The 16,536-nt window shown below is 26.8% G+C and overlaps 1 protein-coding gene across 1 annotated transcript; it reads left to right on the plus strand.

Moving 5' to 3' along the window:
- Positions 1–765: 765 nt before the first annotated feature.
- Positions 766–3,514, plus strand: LOC125423848 (homeobox-leucine zipper protein ATHB-6). The gene is made up of 3 exons (XM_048479473.2): positions 766–1,486; positions 1,858–2,231; positions 2,367–3,514. The coding sequence occupies exons 1-3, from the start codon at positions 1,426–1,428 to the stop codon at positions 2,976–2,978; spliced, it is 1,047 nt and encodes a 348-aa protein (XP_048335430.2). The 5' UTR covers positions 766–1,425; the 3' UTR covers positions 2,979–3,514.
- Positions 3,515–16,536: the final 13,022 nt, after the last annotated feature.

Genomic DNA, 16,536 nt, shown 5'->3' on the forward strand with positions numbered 1-16,536 from the left:
TTTACATAATTAAAGTTTTAGTATTTTACAAATACATTAAATTTTATAAATTCTTCATTTTTTTCCGAAAAAACAATTTATTTTAATTCCAAATTTTAAATTTTAAATTTTAAATTTGAGATTATCATTAATATTGATTGTTAGGTAGGCTGTTCCAAAGGAGCAGTACACATAAAAACAAAGTTAAATGGAATATCTCTATAATTATGTGAAAGTAAAAGGTTCCACAAAATTTGTAAAACGCATTATCCCCAAAAAAAAAAAAAAAAAAAAAATCTGTAAAACGAAAATGAAGTTGATTATATTTTTTCTCCAAGCCCTCAAGACCAATCGGATTTTTCACCTACTCGCAGATTAATCGCACCGACTGACCGCGCCGTAGTGACGGCCAAGATACGCTGACGCCAACCAAATCGTAGTCAGCTTAAACAAAGCCGATTAGCCGAGCCAAATGACGCCAAGCCGTTACTCATAAAAACGTCAGCCAAACACACCAAAAAAAAAATAATAATAATAATAATAAAAAAACATTTGCTGGTGAAAAAAAAAAAGGGGTCGAAAACCGGAAAGCAACTGGATATAGCCGGTAGGACTGGAAATTTGCATTTGGTTTGAATTTTGGGTTCATTTCATTTGCCCAAAATAAAAAATAAAAAATAAAAAATGAAATGCCAACTCCTCACCCCAATGGTTTACCTAACCCTAGTCAAAATCTAACTCCATATCTGACCCAACTTGGTTTTATTTAAAGAGAGAGAGTGTGTATGGCCAGCTGGGCTGTGAACTGGTTCACTGACCTTCTCTTTCTCAAATCAACACCATCTCTCTCTCTCTCTAATCTCTCCAATTTCTCTGGTTTTTCCATTGTAGATGAACAGTCTTAGACTATACTGTCCTTCAATGTAAACTAGCTTCTAAAATTTGATTGAGTAATGATGTTGAGAGGGATATAAAGTGTAGAGAGAGAGAGAGGGAGAGTTCTTGATTGGTTACTTGTTTGCCTTCATAGTAAAAACATTTCATTTCCTTTCTTTTCCTTTGTTTTGCTTAAATTTGTTTATAAATTTTAGCTTGGTGGGTTTGGAATTTTTTGTCTTCTTTTTATTTTTTTTTCTTTTCTTTTTTTTGATGGGTACAGAAGGAGAAGTAGTAGTATTGAAAAAGGAGAACGATGGGAAAGTTGAGAGAGGCCATGGCTATTGGTTGTATGGTAATATATATAGTGTTACTGTACAAGTTGATCTAGTTTCAGATATGGGATTTCTTGGTGAAAACATTGTTTGAAGTTCTTGACACTTCAATCTCTAAAATTGCAAACCAAGAAAAAAAAATTTATAAGAAAGAAAGTACTTAAAAAAAGATCTTGATCTTCTTCTATAAGATCTGTTTTCAGAGATCACACTCATCTTTTTCCCCAGCACAGTCATGAAGAGGCTTGGAAGCTCTGATTCTCTTGGTGCTTTGATGTCAATCTGCCCAACTACAGGTTTTTAATTATTACGAAACAAAATCCTTTTCTTTTTTTTCTTTTGTTTTTTTTTTTTTTTCTCTTTTCTCTTTTTAATATGGTGTAATTACAAAGATTCAGACATACCCATGTGTGTGTTTCTCTTTTACTTTTGTCTGTTTTTCAACTTTTTTTTTTTTTTTTTCCCATGATCAACAACTTTCAGAAACTTTCCTGATTCGATTTTCTAACTTTGTTTATTTATTTATTTTTTTTGTTTTTATTTTTAACTTCATGTATTTTTTTATTTTTTTTTATTTTCTTGTCTCTGGGTTTTCTTCTAGACAAAGATTAATGATGATTGGCAATTTTTCTTTCTGTTTTTTTGTGTTCTTTTTCATTGGTTTTAGAGGAACACAGTCCAAGAAACAACCATGTCTACGGCAGAGAATTCCAATCCATGCTAGAAGGATTCGAAGAAGAAGGTTGTGTCGAAGAATCTGGGCATGTCTCCGAGAAAAAAAGGAGATTAAGCGTTGATCAAGTAAAAGCTTTGGAGAAAAACTTCGAGGTCGAAAACAAACTCGAACCAGAGAGAAAAGTGAAACTAGCTCAAGAACTTGGTTTGCAACCAAGACAAGTAGCTGTTTGGTTCCAAAACCGACGAGCTCGTTGGAAAACAAAGCAATTGGAAAGAGACTATGGAGTTCTCAAAGGCAATTATGAAGCTCTAAAGCTCAACTATGATGCTCTTCAACATGACAATGAAGCTCTTATCAAAGAGGTATGAAAACAAATCGATCCCAAAGTTCTTTCCTTTATTATGAAAACTCTTTCAAAATGCTATTTTTGTTTTTTTTAGCTCTGTGTTTTTTTTATTATGAAATCTTATATAGCTCTGTGTTTAATTAATTTGCAGATTAGAGAATTGAAATCGAAACTCCATGAAGAAAACACAGAGAGCAATCTCTCATCAGTCAAACAGGAACTGATCGCGGACCCAAATGAGTCCGATGAGAAACTGATGGAAACAAACCTGCCTCATGATCATCATCTTCATCACCATATATCTCTTCCTGGATCAGACTCTAAAGAAACGAACTTGAACAACAACAATGGAGGAGGAGGAGTTGCAGTGGAGGTGGTTTCAATGTTCCAAGATTTCAAAGACAATGGATCTTCGGACAGCGATTCGAGTGCTATCCTGAACGAAGAAATTAATAACAATAATAGTAACAGTCCTAATGCGGCGATTTCTTCGTCAACTACTGGGGTTAGTCTTCAAAACCATCATAACAATCTCATAATGTCTTCTCCACCAGCTTCAACTTCTCTCAATTTCAACAACTGCTCGTCTTCTTCATCGCCGTCCTCTTCTTCCATGAATTGCTTCCAGTTTCAGAAAACTTATCAAACCCAGTTCGTGAAAATGGAGGAGCACAATTTCTTTAGCGGAGAAGAAGCCTGTAATTTCTTCTCCGACGAACAACCTCCGACGCTTCCGTGGTATTGTTCTGATCAATGGAACTAATAAAAAATAAAATAAAAAATCAAGAACAGCCATAGCCATATATATTGATCAGAATTAAATCTTCTCCTCAAATAAGGAAGCGATCGGAAAAAAGACTCCCAAAGACAAGAACTTTGTAAAAATGGGGCCACTGGGTTTTGTTTTCCTGTAAATTTTACTTCGATCTCCAAATCTACATTGTGCAAAAAGTGAAAAGTTTCGAGCTTTGAATTTTAGCGAAGAAAATATTTGAAGAAGAAGAAGAAGCAGAGGGGAAGAGAGAGAGAAACAGAGAGAAGTTCACGTGGGGATTCGGTGGAAGGTGACGACTAAGGTATTCACTAGCCGTGCGGGAATATGATTAGGTCGTAATTAAAGTCCTCAGCTGTAAAAAAATGAAAATTAAAAAAAAAAAAAAAAAAAGTAAGTGTTCTTGGAATCCATGGTGATGGGGTCTAGAATTCCTGTAATTGAGAAAAATAATCATCACCTGGCTTTTTATTTTTCTTTTATTTTTACTTTTTTAATCTTTCCATCAATCATCCATTTTCCATGGACGTCCTTTTTCTTTTTTTTACCATTTTTATAATTTGATAAGCACTTATCACTTAAACAAAAGTAGTAATTTTCAACTTCACATGACAATTTTCTTCCATACATATTATAATTTATAGCTAAATTTTGGCTCTATGTGTGTCAGGGCTTGGGAGTCTAAAAATTATATTTATATATATTATATGCAACTTGGGATATAAAATAAAAAATGGTCCGAACCCTTTATTGTATATGTATTATACATCGATCTAAGTTAATGATGTACAATTCCTATTGATGATGTCATATAAATAATATTTTTTATTTTATTAATATTTTACCAAATTATGCCTCATGCATATACTACAACGTAATGGGCATATGTGAAGTATGATTTAATAGTTTTAATATTATATTTTTATTTATTAATTTTAATTTACATAAAAAAAATTAAAATTTTAAATTTTAAAAATAATTAAATATAAATTTAATAATATATTAAAATTCTATTTAAAAAATAAATTATAGTTGAATTGATTATAATAAATATAATTTTAGTTTTAATATTTGATACAATTTAAAAATTAAGAAAAAAATTAACAATTTTAGTTTTAATATGATATTTTCATTTATTAATTTTTAATTACATAAAAAGTTAGTATTTAAAATTTAAAAAATGATCAAATATGAATTTAATAATATATTAAAATTCTATTCAAGAAAAATAAACCATATTTGAATCTGATTATTAATAAATATAATTTTAAATTTTGACATTTATTGCAATCTAAAAGCTGTATTTTTTTTTAAACTTTTAGGTTGTATCAAATATTAAAATTTAAAATTACATTTATTAATAGGCAAATTCAAATATAGTTTATTTTTTTAAAATAGAATTTTAGTATGTTACTAAATTCATATTTGATCATTTTTAAAATTTTAAATCCTAATTTTTTATATAATTTAAATATTAATAAATGAAGATATAATATTAAAATTATCAAATCATATATAAATTTAATAACATACTAAACTTCTATTTAGAAAAAATGAATCATATTTGGATCTGATTATTAGTAAATGTAATTTTAAATTTTAACATTTAATGCAATTTAAAAGTTAAAATATATATATTTATATATATATTAACATTAATTTTAATATTAAAAACTTGATTTAAATTTTGACATATAAATATATATTTTGTGAGATTATGTTTGTTGGTATTCATCTTTAGTTTATGTAAGAATTATAAGGGGTAAAATATACAAGCTCTTTTAGTTTCAAGTTTTTTTCATATACCAATTTGATAGTTTTAATATTATATCTTCATTTAATAATTTTTAAATTACATAAAAAGTTATGATTTAAAATTTTAAAAATGATCAAATATGAATTTAGTAACATACTATAACTCTATTTAGGAAAAATGAATTATATTTAGATCTAATTTTTAATAAATTTAATTTTAAATTTCAATATTTGATATAATCTAAAAATTGAAAAAAACAATATCGACATCAATTTTGATATTAAAAACCTGATTTAAACCTTGCCACATAATATATATTTGGTGCGATTCTATTTTGTTTAGTATTCATCTTTAGCTTATGTAAGAATTATAAGGGGTAAATATACTCTTTTAATTTCAAGTTTTTTTTTTTTTATACCCTCTTTGTTTTTTAAAAAATTGCATGTAGTTTTCAACTTTAATGTTCTTTCATATAGTCCTATTTCATTGGTTAAATTTTAAAACTTTGCGGTAACTAGCTTTAGTTTTTTATAATGACAAAAACACCCTCAATATAAAATATTAAAGTGAAAAAATCAATAGGGTTGGTTTGTATAAAATTTGCTCTTAAATTAACGTACACAAATAAACAAAGTTTTAAAACATATAAATTTAAATATTATATTCTTTTTTTTTTTTTGGTCAAAGGTGATATTTTATAATTTATTTACTTTTCATATTTTATACTAAGGGTATTTTTGTCATTATAAAAAACTAAATTATGTTGACTGTCATGTTTGAAAATTTTGATTTTAAGGGAATGGAAGCATGTAGGAGAGAACTGAAACTAAAAGAGAGTATGCGCAATTTAAAAAAAAAAATAAAAGGTCTATATGAAAAATATTTGAAACTAGAAACGAAATTATGTAATTTACCCATACATAAATGCTCTCATCTAATTTTTCCATTTAAATTTAAATAATAATTCATAATGCATCCTAAGGATAAGCATCTTGGTACATAAAAAATCTTGATTTAATTAATTTGAGGATGGTAATTCAATTGTTTTTCAAGGTACAACTCTATGTACATTGATGGTTTTAATCTTTTTATTATTATTATTATTAATTTTTTTTTGGCTAAGGTAAGAAATTATATACTGCGTTTGAAATGAATATAAAATGCAATCACATTTGACAAAAGCCATGATATAACTATGTGTATTTCATATAATCATATTGTTGGAACAAATTAATTTTATAACTATAAAGAGGTTATAGCTTAAAAGAGGTGTCGTTTGAGTTTTATTGTTTAAATTATCCCATGTAATCTCAAACAATCAAGTTATACCTTTCCTTTATTTGGAAAGCATCTACAAATGGTTTAATTTAGTATTTTGCAAAACAATAAATATTTTGAATTCAACAAAAAGGTGTCTATGATGATAAATTGTTATATACGGGCAAATTTATAGATGTTGTAATAACTCTAAAGAATAAATTAATATTCCAAACGATTTTATATAAATATTTTATGTCATGTTAATTTAATGTATTATATATTTTTTTGCAACATACACATAATTATTACTATGTGGAAGCAAAGTTCTTTTAAAATGGAATTTTAAAAATTTATAATTTATTATGATGTTGAGTTTATTCTTATTTATAATTAATTCAAGTTGAGATCACAATTTTTTATGACTAGATTAAAGTTATTCTGTTATAAAATATTATTATAAAGAGGCTTTAGTATAATAAGAACAAGTAACTAATTTGATTTAAACTTCGTCCCTTTGAAATCATAAACACAAGTAAAATTACAAGGACCCTTTCTTGGAACATTAGGGAAAAATAATTATATAGTACTAAATTGTTAGGTTGAATAATTTATTTATTAAATATTTTGTCCGAGTTCCTGCTATTTTTTTTTCCACATAATTCGTCGTAAAGTTATTTAATATTGCAAATGGTGTATTTTTTTAATTAATAAATGGTGTAATATATATATATAACATATGACACAACAATTTAGTTATCCTTTTTACAAAAAATGAAAATAGTTAAGTTTATATTGTAAATAAATTTACTGTAAAAATAGTATTTTGAAAAGAATCTCCCTTCACATAAAATGGGGTATTTATGAGAAATACTTAAATAAATTTTTGTAGTTTAGAGTCATGTGCAAGACATCGAATACCATTTAGGTATATATGACGCATTATATATTCTCCATGAAAAAGGGGCTCTATGCATTTATTGATCAATTTCTTCATCTTTAGGACAAGAGACCGACAATTAATTACTTCCACTTCATGCAGATCATGGCTTTCTACAAATTTATATTATCCTTAAGCCCACTTAATTAAACTTATACGTGTGTTTCTTTTTTTTTTCTTTTTTTTTTTTGAAAGAATTAAAGTTATATATACGTTATGTATATATACTACTATTGTCATTGTGATATATATTTATATATATATGTGCTTGTTTCTATTGTAAAAGTTCAATCATTTTTTGTTATTTTTTTAAATATTTGGTTGTAACCAATGAGAGAATGTGATGTCCAAACAAAAAAAGAAAAAAGAAAAAAAATGTTCATAATTTATAGTGGCATTTAAAGGATATTCTCCATCCATTATCTAAAACTTAATTAATTTAAGTCTTGAATCACATAGATTATTATTAAAAACGAAAGTATTAATTAATCATGGTTGCTTAATTTGTATTATTATTTGAAACTGCTTAATTTTTGGAAAGATAGAAACATAATTGTATTTTTTGCCAAAAGTGTTTAGGAGGGCTTCAAACACAGAAAAAAGAAAAAGAAAAAGAAAAAGGAAAAGGAAAAAAAAAGGTACCCACAAAATTTTCTTTTGTGATGTAGAAGAACATTTCGTCAATTTTGCGATGAGATAATCAATATATATATTTGCATACAGAATTTATACAAATAGTTTTAGTAGATCAATATTTTTGAAAACTAACAATGACAGATGAGTATCTACTAATATATCAGCTGAGAGTTTAATTCAGGTCACATTTTACTCGATCATCATTAATTAACAAGTTCAATGTCAATATTAATATGACACTGAATCATTTTACTTCGGTCATTTTATTTTCTTTTACTTTTTTAACAATGCATGTCTATGTACTTTTTTTTATCCAGTATATACATATACTTTTTTATTAAGAAAAAAAAAATCAAATAGAATTACTTCAATTGATAAATTATTTATATTAATAATATTCAAAATATTGAAATAGAAAAAATTATTATAAATGTTAAAAGTTTAAAATAAAATAAAAAATTACATATATATATATATATACGTACATATCCAGCATTGAAAAAAAAAAAAGTTTACTTTTTTATGCTGGATAGAAGAAAAACTTATATAAATTCTAAAGTATAAAACAATAAATATTTGGACTCACAAACAAAAAAAATAAAAAAAAATTGAAATATTTAAAAGGATGATCTCATACTGAATCTTTAAACTATATGAATTTTGTCATTTGGACCTCCAAACGTTTTTCTTTTTGTAACAATTAACTTTTTGAAATTTATAGAATTGTGTGCACCTTATGGACAAAATCAAATTTTTATTCAAATGTGCCTTTTATTATTACTATTTTTTTTAGTAATATCCAAATGTCTCGTTTGATAAAGGTATTGAAGTTGGTTTGCACCCTTCCACTGTTAATACTCCTTCAAATTTCCTAAAAAGCTCTGATACATTGGTTATGAAATTAAAAATAGTGAGCTAGAAACAAAGAAGAAAAGATAATGAGTTGAATGCTTTTGAACAACCATTCCCAACCCTCTCCGCGGCACATTGTATTTAGTGTGCTATGAAAAACAGGATCAGAAACTGTTGTTTCTTGAGCATTTGGCTCTCTTGGTACTTTCTTCCGTTTTAGCACACTGTTTTTAATTTCAAAAACTAGGTAATTTGAAGAAGCTGAAAGTAATGAGTGAAAATGACCTTTTTTTAAATATCTTTGTCAAACCGCACAATTGAACGAAAATTTGATTTTACACTTAAAAAGTGCACAATTCTAATAAATTTAGGGATTTAATTTTTACTAAAATAAAAATTTGGGAATCCAACTTTACCCAATCAATATAGCAGCTTAGGGAGCTACAGTGATATATTATTCCATATTTAAAAACAGTGTCGGCTCTCATAGGCTAAAAAATAAATTTCAAAATATATAAAAAAAATAAATATGTTAAAATTCAGAAAAATTTTATTTAAAAAAAGAAAAAGAAAGTAGATGGGAGAGCAGAGAGGCATAGGGAAAATGAAAATGGCAGGAAAAAAAAAAAAAAAAGGAAAAGACAAAGGATGATTAAAGAGGGACCCTCAAAAGAAGCGCCACATGATTGGGATCCCAAATATACGAATGCCTTCTCCCTTTTTCAGCCGCAGCTTTTTCTTTGCATTTGCATTTGCATTTTGCGCACCGCCTACCTCCTCGTCTTCCTCTTCTCTCTCTCTAACTTTTATGTCTTTCTATTTTATTTTTATTTATTTTTACTTTGCTTTTTTACCTATCTCACACTAATCCAATTTTTATTATTTTTATTTCCCCAAAAAAATTAAAAAGAAAGAAGCCTCCCACCCTCCCCCCCAAAAACCCAAAAAAAAAAAAAAAAAAAAAAGCACCGATGCCATGGGCTTCCACGTAACCCATCAATCACTTTCACTTTCCCTGGAAAAGCAATTGGTCTTTTTTTCCTCCCTTTTTTTTTTTAAAAAAAAATAAATTAAATTTTATTTAAATAAATAAATAAATAAAACATTTGGGTGTACGGTTTTGGCAAGTAGCGGAAGACCCGCTTTTTTCTCTGCGAGTCTGAGAGAGAGAAATTTTTGGCAGCGGGTGCACATGGCGCTCCTTCTCTGATATTCTGCTGTGGATTTTGTAATTCGTGCCTACGTGTTTCCTCTTCCTATTCTTCTACACGTGTACTTTTGGTGGGTCCCATTTTACGATAGATCTGTTGCTCCTGTTGGCTTACCACCTTACGAACTCCCACGAAATGCCTTCCCTTCCTGACGTGTATTTTATTTTTTTTTAATTCTCGGAGCGTCTGTTTTTTTTTTTTTTTTTTTTTTAACCTTTTTTTCTTTGGGTTCTGTGCCGTGAATATAGGCTTGGGTTTATACCTTGTCAATCTATTTTTTATCACGAATAATAATTAATTACAACTTTATGTTAAACATGTATATTTTATATTCTCTCAAAAAATACTACTCTACAATATAAGTAATCCACTTATGACTTGTATACATGGATTACATTGAGGTAATATTATCATATGGCATAAAAATGATACCGTTTAAATTTAAATTAATCCAAATGTTGGATGGTTGTAAATAAATTAGTGTCTGGCAGTATTATTAACAAAATGATAATTCAGTTCAATAAGAAGAGAACATTACATTATCATCTACTTTGCAAACGTTATTAGATTGCTTTGCTCTTGCTCATAATCAACTTTCACAAGCATCATGAGATCTTGCAGACCATGTGCAATGGTTTAGTTTTTCATATGCAACCCAACAATATTGTCACCTTATCAATTGATATGTGTTTAACATATTCTACCATTTTAATCAGAATATATATATTTATATATATATATATATGCTTCTGTCAATGGAGATTTTTTCTTTTCAATTTTTAATATTGACTTTATAAGCTTAATCGCTGAAAATCTATTTTAATAATTCAATTATAAAATCCTTATATGTAATGGGTTGAGATATATTGTCCAAATTTTTTTGAGTGTTTTCATAATAACCAAGTAAAACTCAATTTATTGAAGAAAATAAAAAAAAAGTCGGACTTAGAAGAGGGACGGCTTCGTTTTTTTTCTGTTTTTGGAAACCAAACTAAATTGAACGAATTTGAGAAACCAAATTGAATTGACCATCCTCGGTTCAGTTTAGTTAATTCATTATTTTAATATTATTTCAACTTTTTAATAATTTTTAATTTTAAAAAAATAATTATATTTTTAATAATCTTACTTTATTATTATGAATATCTTAAACTAAATAATTTAAAAACATTAAAAAGCATACTAAAAATATAACTAATTATAATAAAAGTATTAAAAAATTATAGATATATAATCAGTTTGGCTAGGTTCAAGTTGATTTGAATGAAAAATTATCTAAATTGAGTTGAACCATAAATTAAAAACCATATTAAACCGCATCAGTTTGCACATATCACTACCTAGAACGTGTATAAATATAGTCATTATCCTATTATGAATAATTAATGGTAAAACTTAGTTGAAATTAGAAATTGTATGCATATATTATTATTTTCTTATCAAAACAACAAATTAATGGTAAAATCAAACCTTTAAGTTTCATTTTATATGGATGAAAATTTTAAGTAAATATAGTAAAATATTAAAATCCTATAAGAGAAAAGTGATAAATTTTATATGTACTCATATAGAATTTCAAATAAATCTTTAAATGTTAGTTTTTAAAGCATTCTAAAAACCAATAAGGATGGTCCTTATGGTGAAAATAATGTTTTCACCTAGGAATTCATATATACATACAATTTTTATCTATTAGGCACTGTACCCCACCTTTATGTTCAATGCATGACATTCAATTATTTATAATTAGAGATTAAAATCCCATGAATAATTGTGTATAATCAGATATTAGATACAAGTTGAATTTTTTTGTATGCGTACAGTTTATAATCAACAATGAACATAACAATAATAATAATAATATATTGGACAAAGATAATAATTTTAGTAGTTGAGTATTTTTATTTATATTATAAAAATATAAATTTGAATTATGAATATATAGAAATTTGGGTAATTTTGTAACGGTTAAAAAAAATAATAATAATGGTGTATTGATCGGCTTGGGAGCATGGAATGGTTCTTCTGTTCTTAGATGCAATAGCAAGGACGGATATATACATTTGTGGTATGTGGGGAGCGAAGTATGCATAGGCATAAGAAGGGAGTGTTTGTTTGGTGTGGGAAACAGAAAGAGATTCCAAACAAAAACCCGAAATTGCTTTTGCTTCCATTTCGGCCATTTTCTCCTCAATTCATAGAGTAGCTGTGTATCTCTGGTACCAGTTCTAGCCAAAAAGCCGCGGTCCCCTACGCTTTTTGTGGGGTCCACACTCTTTCTCTTTTGTGCGGGTATATAAGGTATTGCTGTATTGGTAGAGGCATGTGATGTGGGTCCCATCACGCATCGAACCGGTCATTTTCATCAACGTCGCTATCACATAGAAATTGCAAAAAAAAAGCAATATATATATATAACCATATAATATATATATATATATATATATACACACACACTCTTGAGGATAGCTACGAGCACAGTTTTCTTCCTATAAAACAAAAAAAAAAAAAAAAAAAAAAAAAAATTTCGGTTCCATGCCATTGGTGACACCTCAACCGCTGCAAAATCTTGCCCGGATTGAGACTCCACCGAATAAAATAATACCATGAACAAAACACATCAGCCAATTAAAATTCCCCACGTCAATTGTACAAATGGACCAAACAGTCCTCTAGTCTGTGAGCTGGCAATCTGGGGTTTGTGAACAAGAGAGAAAGAGTAATGAAGCAGACAGTAGGGGATTTGTTGGCCCCAAACAATAGAATATTTGAACGATGAGAATATGTTACCCAGCTCAGGTGCTTCACGTTGGATTATTCTAATAGAGGTCTTTAACCCCACTTCTCGAAATTCTTAATTAATACCAACTTTTTTTAATTTTTTTTTCGGGTAATTAATTGTTAAATCTCTTTCATTATTAGTTTATCCCTTTTTGGAATGGTGTTTTGGGTATCTCTAAACAAGATTACATATGGGGTGGCATGTTCCACTTTCTTCTCACAACAAAATACTATGTTTGAGCACTTTATATAGTTTTTATACAAATATATATACAATAAAAATAATAAATGGGTTTTGGTATTTTGCTTTTGGTTTTGCTATGGCTTTTCCTTTTTGTTGCTTTTTCCCAGGTTTCTCCTCTTTTTTTAATTTTTGTTCTTTTTCTCTTGGATTTTCCAGTTCATGTATCTTTCACGTATTAACAACCATGCATGCATATATTTATGTATATATCAAATCCCACCCAGATTTCTGAAATAAAACGAGATTTAAAAAGGAAGCAAAATTTAGAGAGAGAGAGAGAGAGTGTTAATTTGAAAGCGATCGGCCTGCTTCCTTTTCCTGGGTTTTCTTATAAAAGGAACTTGGGTAATTTTCCCATTTCTTTGTCATGAATTTGGGCAAGTGGGGGGTTCCAAAAAACTATACTGAGAATACAATCAAAACAATATACAATTTGGAAGATAATGTTTTCGTATAATTGGGATGGGAATCTTTTTGGAAAAAGAAAGTGACTAATCACACTTCGACCATATTAACCACCTTTTTTTCAACTCTCTCTCTCTCATTTTTTTTTTTTTTTCCTTTTTAAACCTCCAGATTCGCAATTTGATTGAAGAGTACTGCTGGTATTGTCTTTTAATTTGGAGGCAACAAAAGCTATTCTGATATATTACATCATAAAGGCAATGAGGAAGAAATTAATCAATGATAAAGGTTGAATAATATCATCGATTGCTCGAATGATGATAATTAGCAATTTGATAAAAGCAAAATTTCAAAAAATTAATTATCAACCTTTAACCTCCCCAAATTAAGAAAATAAACATTTCTTAGAATTTGTTTAGAATATTCAATTTTATTATATTCAACTTGACTATTTTAAAAAGCATTCCAAACAGATTTCTTACATTATTAATTCTTCTACCTTGTGGCCAAAAAGAGGATGTTCTGACAAATGCATGCTTAATCTGAATCCAATCGGTGAAGATTTAAAGCATCGTTAAAGCATCTATAATGAAAATATAAATTGTGAAAGTAAATATAATATATTGGCAAGATGGACAATATTTATCTTATGCGACTGCAATATTTTGTTATATTCCACCACTGTTATATCAAAAATAAAAGAGTGCATTTTTTATTTCCATAAAAGCAAAAAAATTGATCAAATATATAATTAATTAATTGTCATCAATACGTTTTTGCTACATTATTGCTATATATTAACATTATCACCTTCTGTTCTACATGTAAATAATCCACATTCACCATTATAGGTGCTTTAAACAAAAATGTGAAAAATAAAAACTAAAAAACCACATAAGTGAATATGAATATTGTTTTTTAAAAAATTAATTGTAAAGCTGACATGATATAAACATTGTTGAAATGATTGGCTACTTTCAAAGGTATTATTAGACATTTTAAATCTTCTTAAAAAAGAAAATTCTACATAAAAAGTTATTTTTTAAAAAAAAAAATAATAAAATATGTAATTAATTAATAATATTTTAAAATAATGTTATTGGAGAATAATTTTTGAATTGACCATCAGTATTAAACACTTAGTATCACCTAAATATCATTAACATTGTTAGTTTTTATATCACATAAATAACAATATACATTCCCATTACATACACTAAGATATACTCTTAAAAAATTTAAAATGGGATGTAGATTACTAAAAATTTATCTTCCATGTAAAAAATATAGGTAGATATTTTAAAATTTTTTTCTACCATGCAATGACACAAAAAATCTATGAAATTGATGTGGTAAAAAAAAAAAAAAAAAAAAAAAACTCAAAGTGAATGTTTAGTTTTAAATGGTTTATTAGATAATGTGACCAAGTAAAAAATCATTTAAATTAATTTTTAGTTTGAATGTCATTTAAGTAAATTTTTATTTCAAAAAAATAACAAATCCTTCCTATTTCTATTTCATATAATAACAATCCACATTTTTTATGTCTACATTTTCATTAAAGATGTTGTAACTATAAGTTTTATTTAAATTTCTATAAATTTCTTTGCAGTATAAAAATCATGCAGACGATAACCACCAAATGGACCCCATTTGCTCTGGGGCCCAGTTCGTATTGATCCTTAACCAACATGAATGTATATTATACATTCAAATTATAATATTAGAGATTAGATTATATGTATATATATAGATATATATATTATGATAATGGATGACATGGGTGTCTGGTGGAGAGGGCTTTTCCTAGAACGATTTTGTGTTGATCATTAGGTGTTTAAAGCATGCTAAGATATGCTCTAGCTAGCCCTAGAACTTTGAGGGTTAGTCTCATTTTTATAAGGTAATTATTTCTCCACGTATGCCTTTCTAGATCAAATGGTTTTATGCACTCGTCACAATCAAAATGAAAAGAGAACGACGGTCCATATGAGCAATAGTTGATAATTGCTTTTATAAATTAATTGACGGGATTGAGATTTGAGAATCTTGTTTAACATATATTTTTCCCTTTACAGGGAACCAAAAGCCAAAGAGCATCAAATTGGGTTACATCGTTTTGACAAATCATGCGTTGCTATTCTATAGCCATCAATATAAATTAGCTTGTAGGTTGGTTCATTACCACTCAGCTTTGCAATATCAATATATATATATATATATATATATATATATATATATATATATATATATATATATATTTGACTTATTCAAAATCGAAATTGTATCTATATTTTGTTTTTAACGTGTACTTTTTTTTAATTAAAAAAATATTATTTGAATCTTTCTTTTATGAAATTGTTCTTAACGGTTGTTACTCGTTACATTAATGGGTTATTACCACAAAAAAAAAATTAAAATAACTTTTCTTTCCTTTTTGAAAATAATAATAATAATAATAATAATAATAAAATTCAAGTGTTCATTAAGAAAGAAAATTAAATAAAACATGTATGACAACATAAATTTTATATAATGTCAAGCTATGAGGAAAAATATAATAATAATAAAATTCAAGTGTTCATTACGAAAGAAAATTAAATAAAACATGTATGACAACATAAATTTTGAATAATGTCAAGCTAAAAGGAAAGATACTATTGTGATTATTATTATCAAATAAGTTTGATTTAACTAAGTAAATTATTTACACCTATATTTAGATTTGTGTCTGTAGAAAATAAATAAAATTATTATTATTATTATTACTACTATTATTATAACCATTTGGTTTACTCGAATCTTTGCTTTCTCATTAAGGGAAGAAAATATATATTAAGGATACGTTTGATGTAAAAAATGATAATTTTTAATAAAATACGAATAAATATTCATAAAAATAAAAAGGAATAGTGATTTTTATTTATCTACTTATAATAATTTTGACTAGAATCAAATTTAACCTTTTTTTATAAATATTTTTTCCTAAAATTTTTCAAATTTGGTAACATCAATTAAAATTAATTTTATATTTATTTATGTATTTTTGCTATTGATAATCCATCTAAATCCAAATCTATTCAAAATATGTTAAGGATATTTTTGAAGTTTACCTATATTAGAATGCAAGAATAGCAATTCTAAAGTTTTTAAATGAATAAATGAGAGTTAATCTATCATTATAGAATAACTAATCTTAAATTTAAAAATATAACAAAGGTAGAAAAAGTTAAACCTATGGAATAACCATTTTATTTCTGTATCTATTTTTACAAATCAAACGGGTCATAGATTTTAATTTTTTATGGGATGAGTTAATTGATTTTGGAGCAAGTTTGGTAAATATTAGTAATGTGTTTTTGTTTTCTTTCTTTCTTTTTCTTCTTCTTCTTCTTCTTTTTTTTTTTTTTTCCATAGAGATTAATCATATATATATATATACATGTTTTTTGAAATAATATATACTT

This window comes from Ziziphus jujuba, chromosome 7, assembly GCF_031755915.1.
Source record: "Ziziphus jujuba cultivar Dongzao chromosome 7, ASM3175591v1".
In the NCBI taxonomy this organism is placed as follows: Eukaryota; Viridiplantae; Streptophyta; class Magnoliopsida; order Rosales; family Rhamnaceae; genus Ziziphus; species Ziziphus jujuba.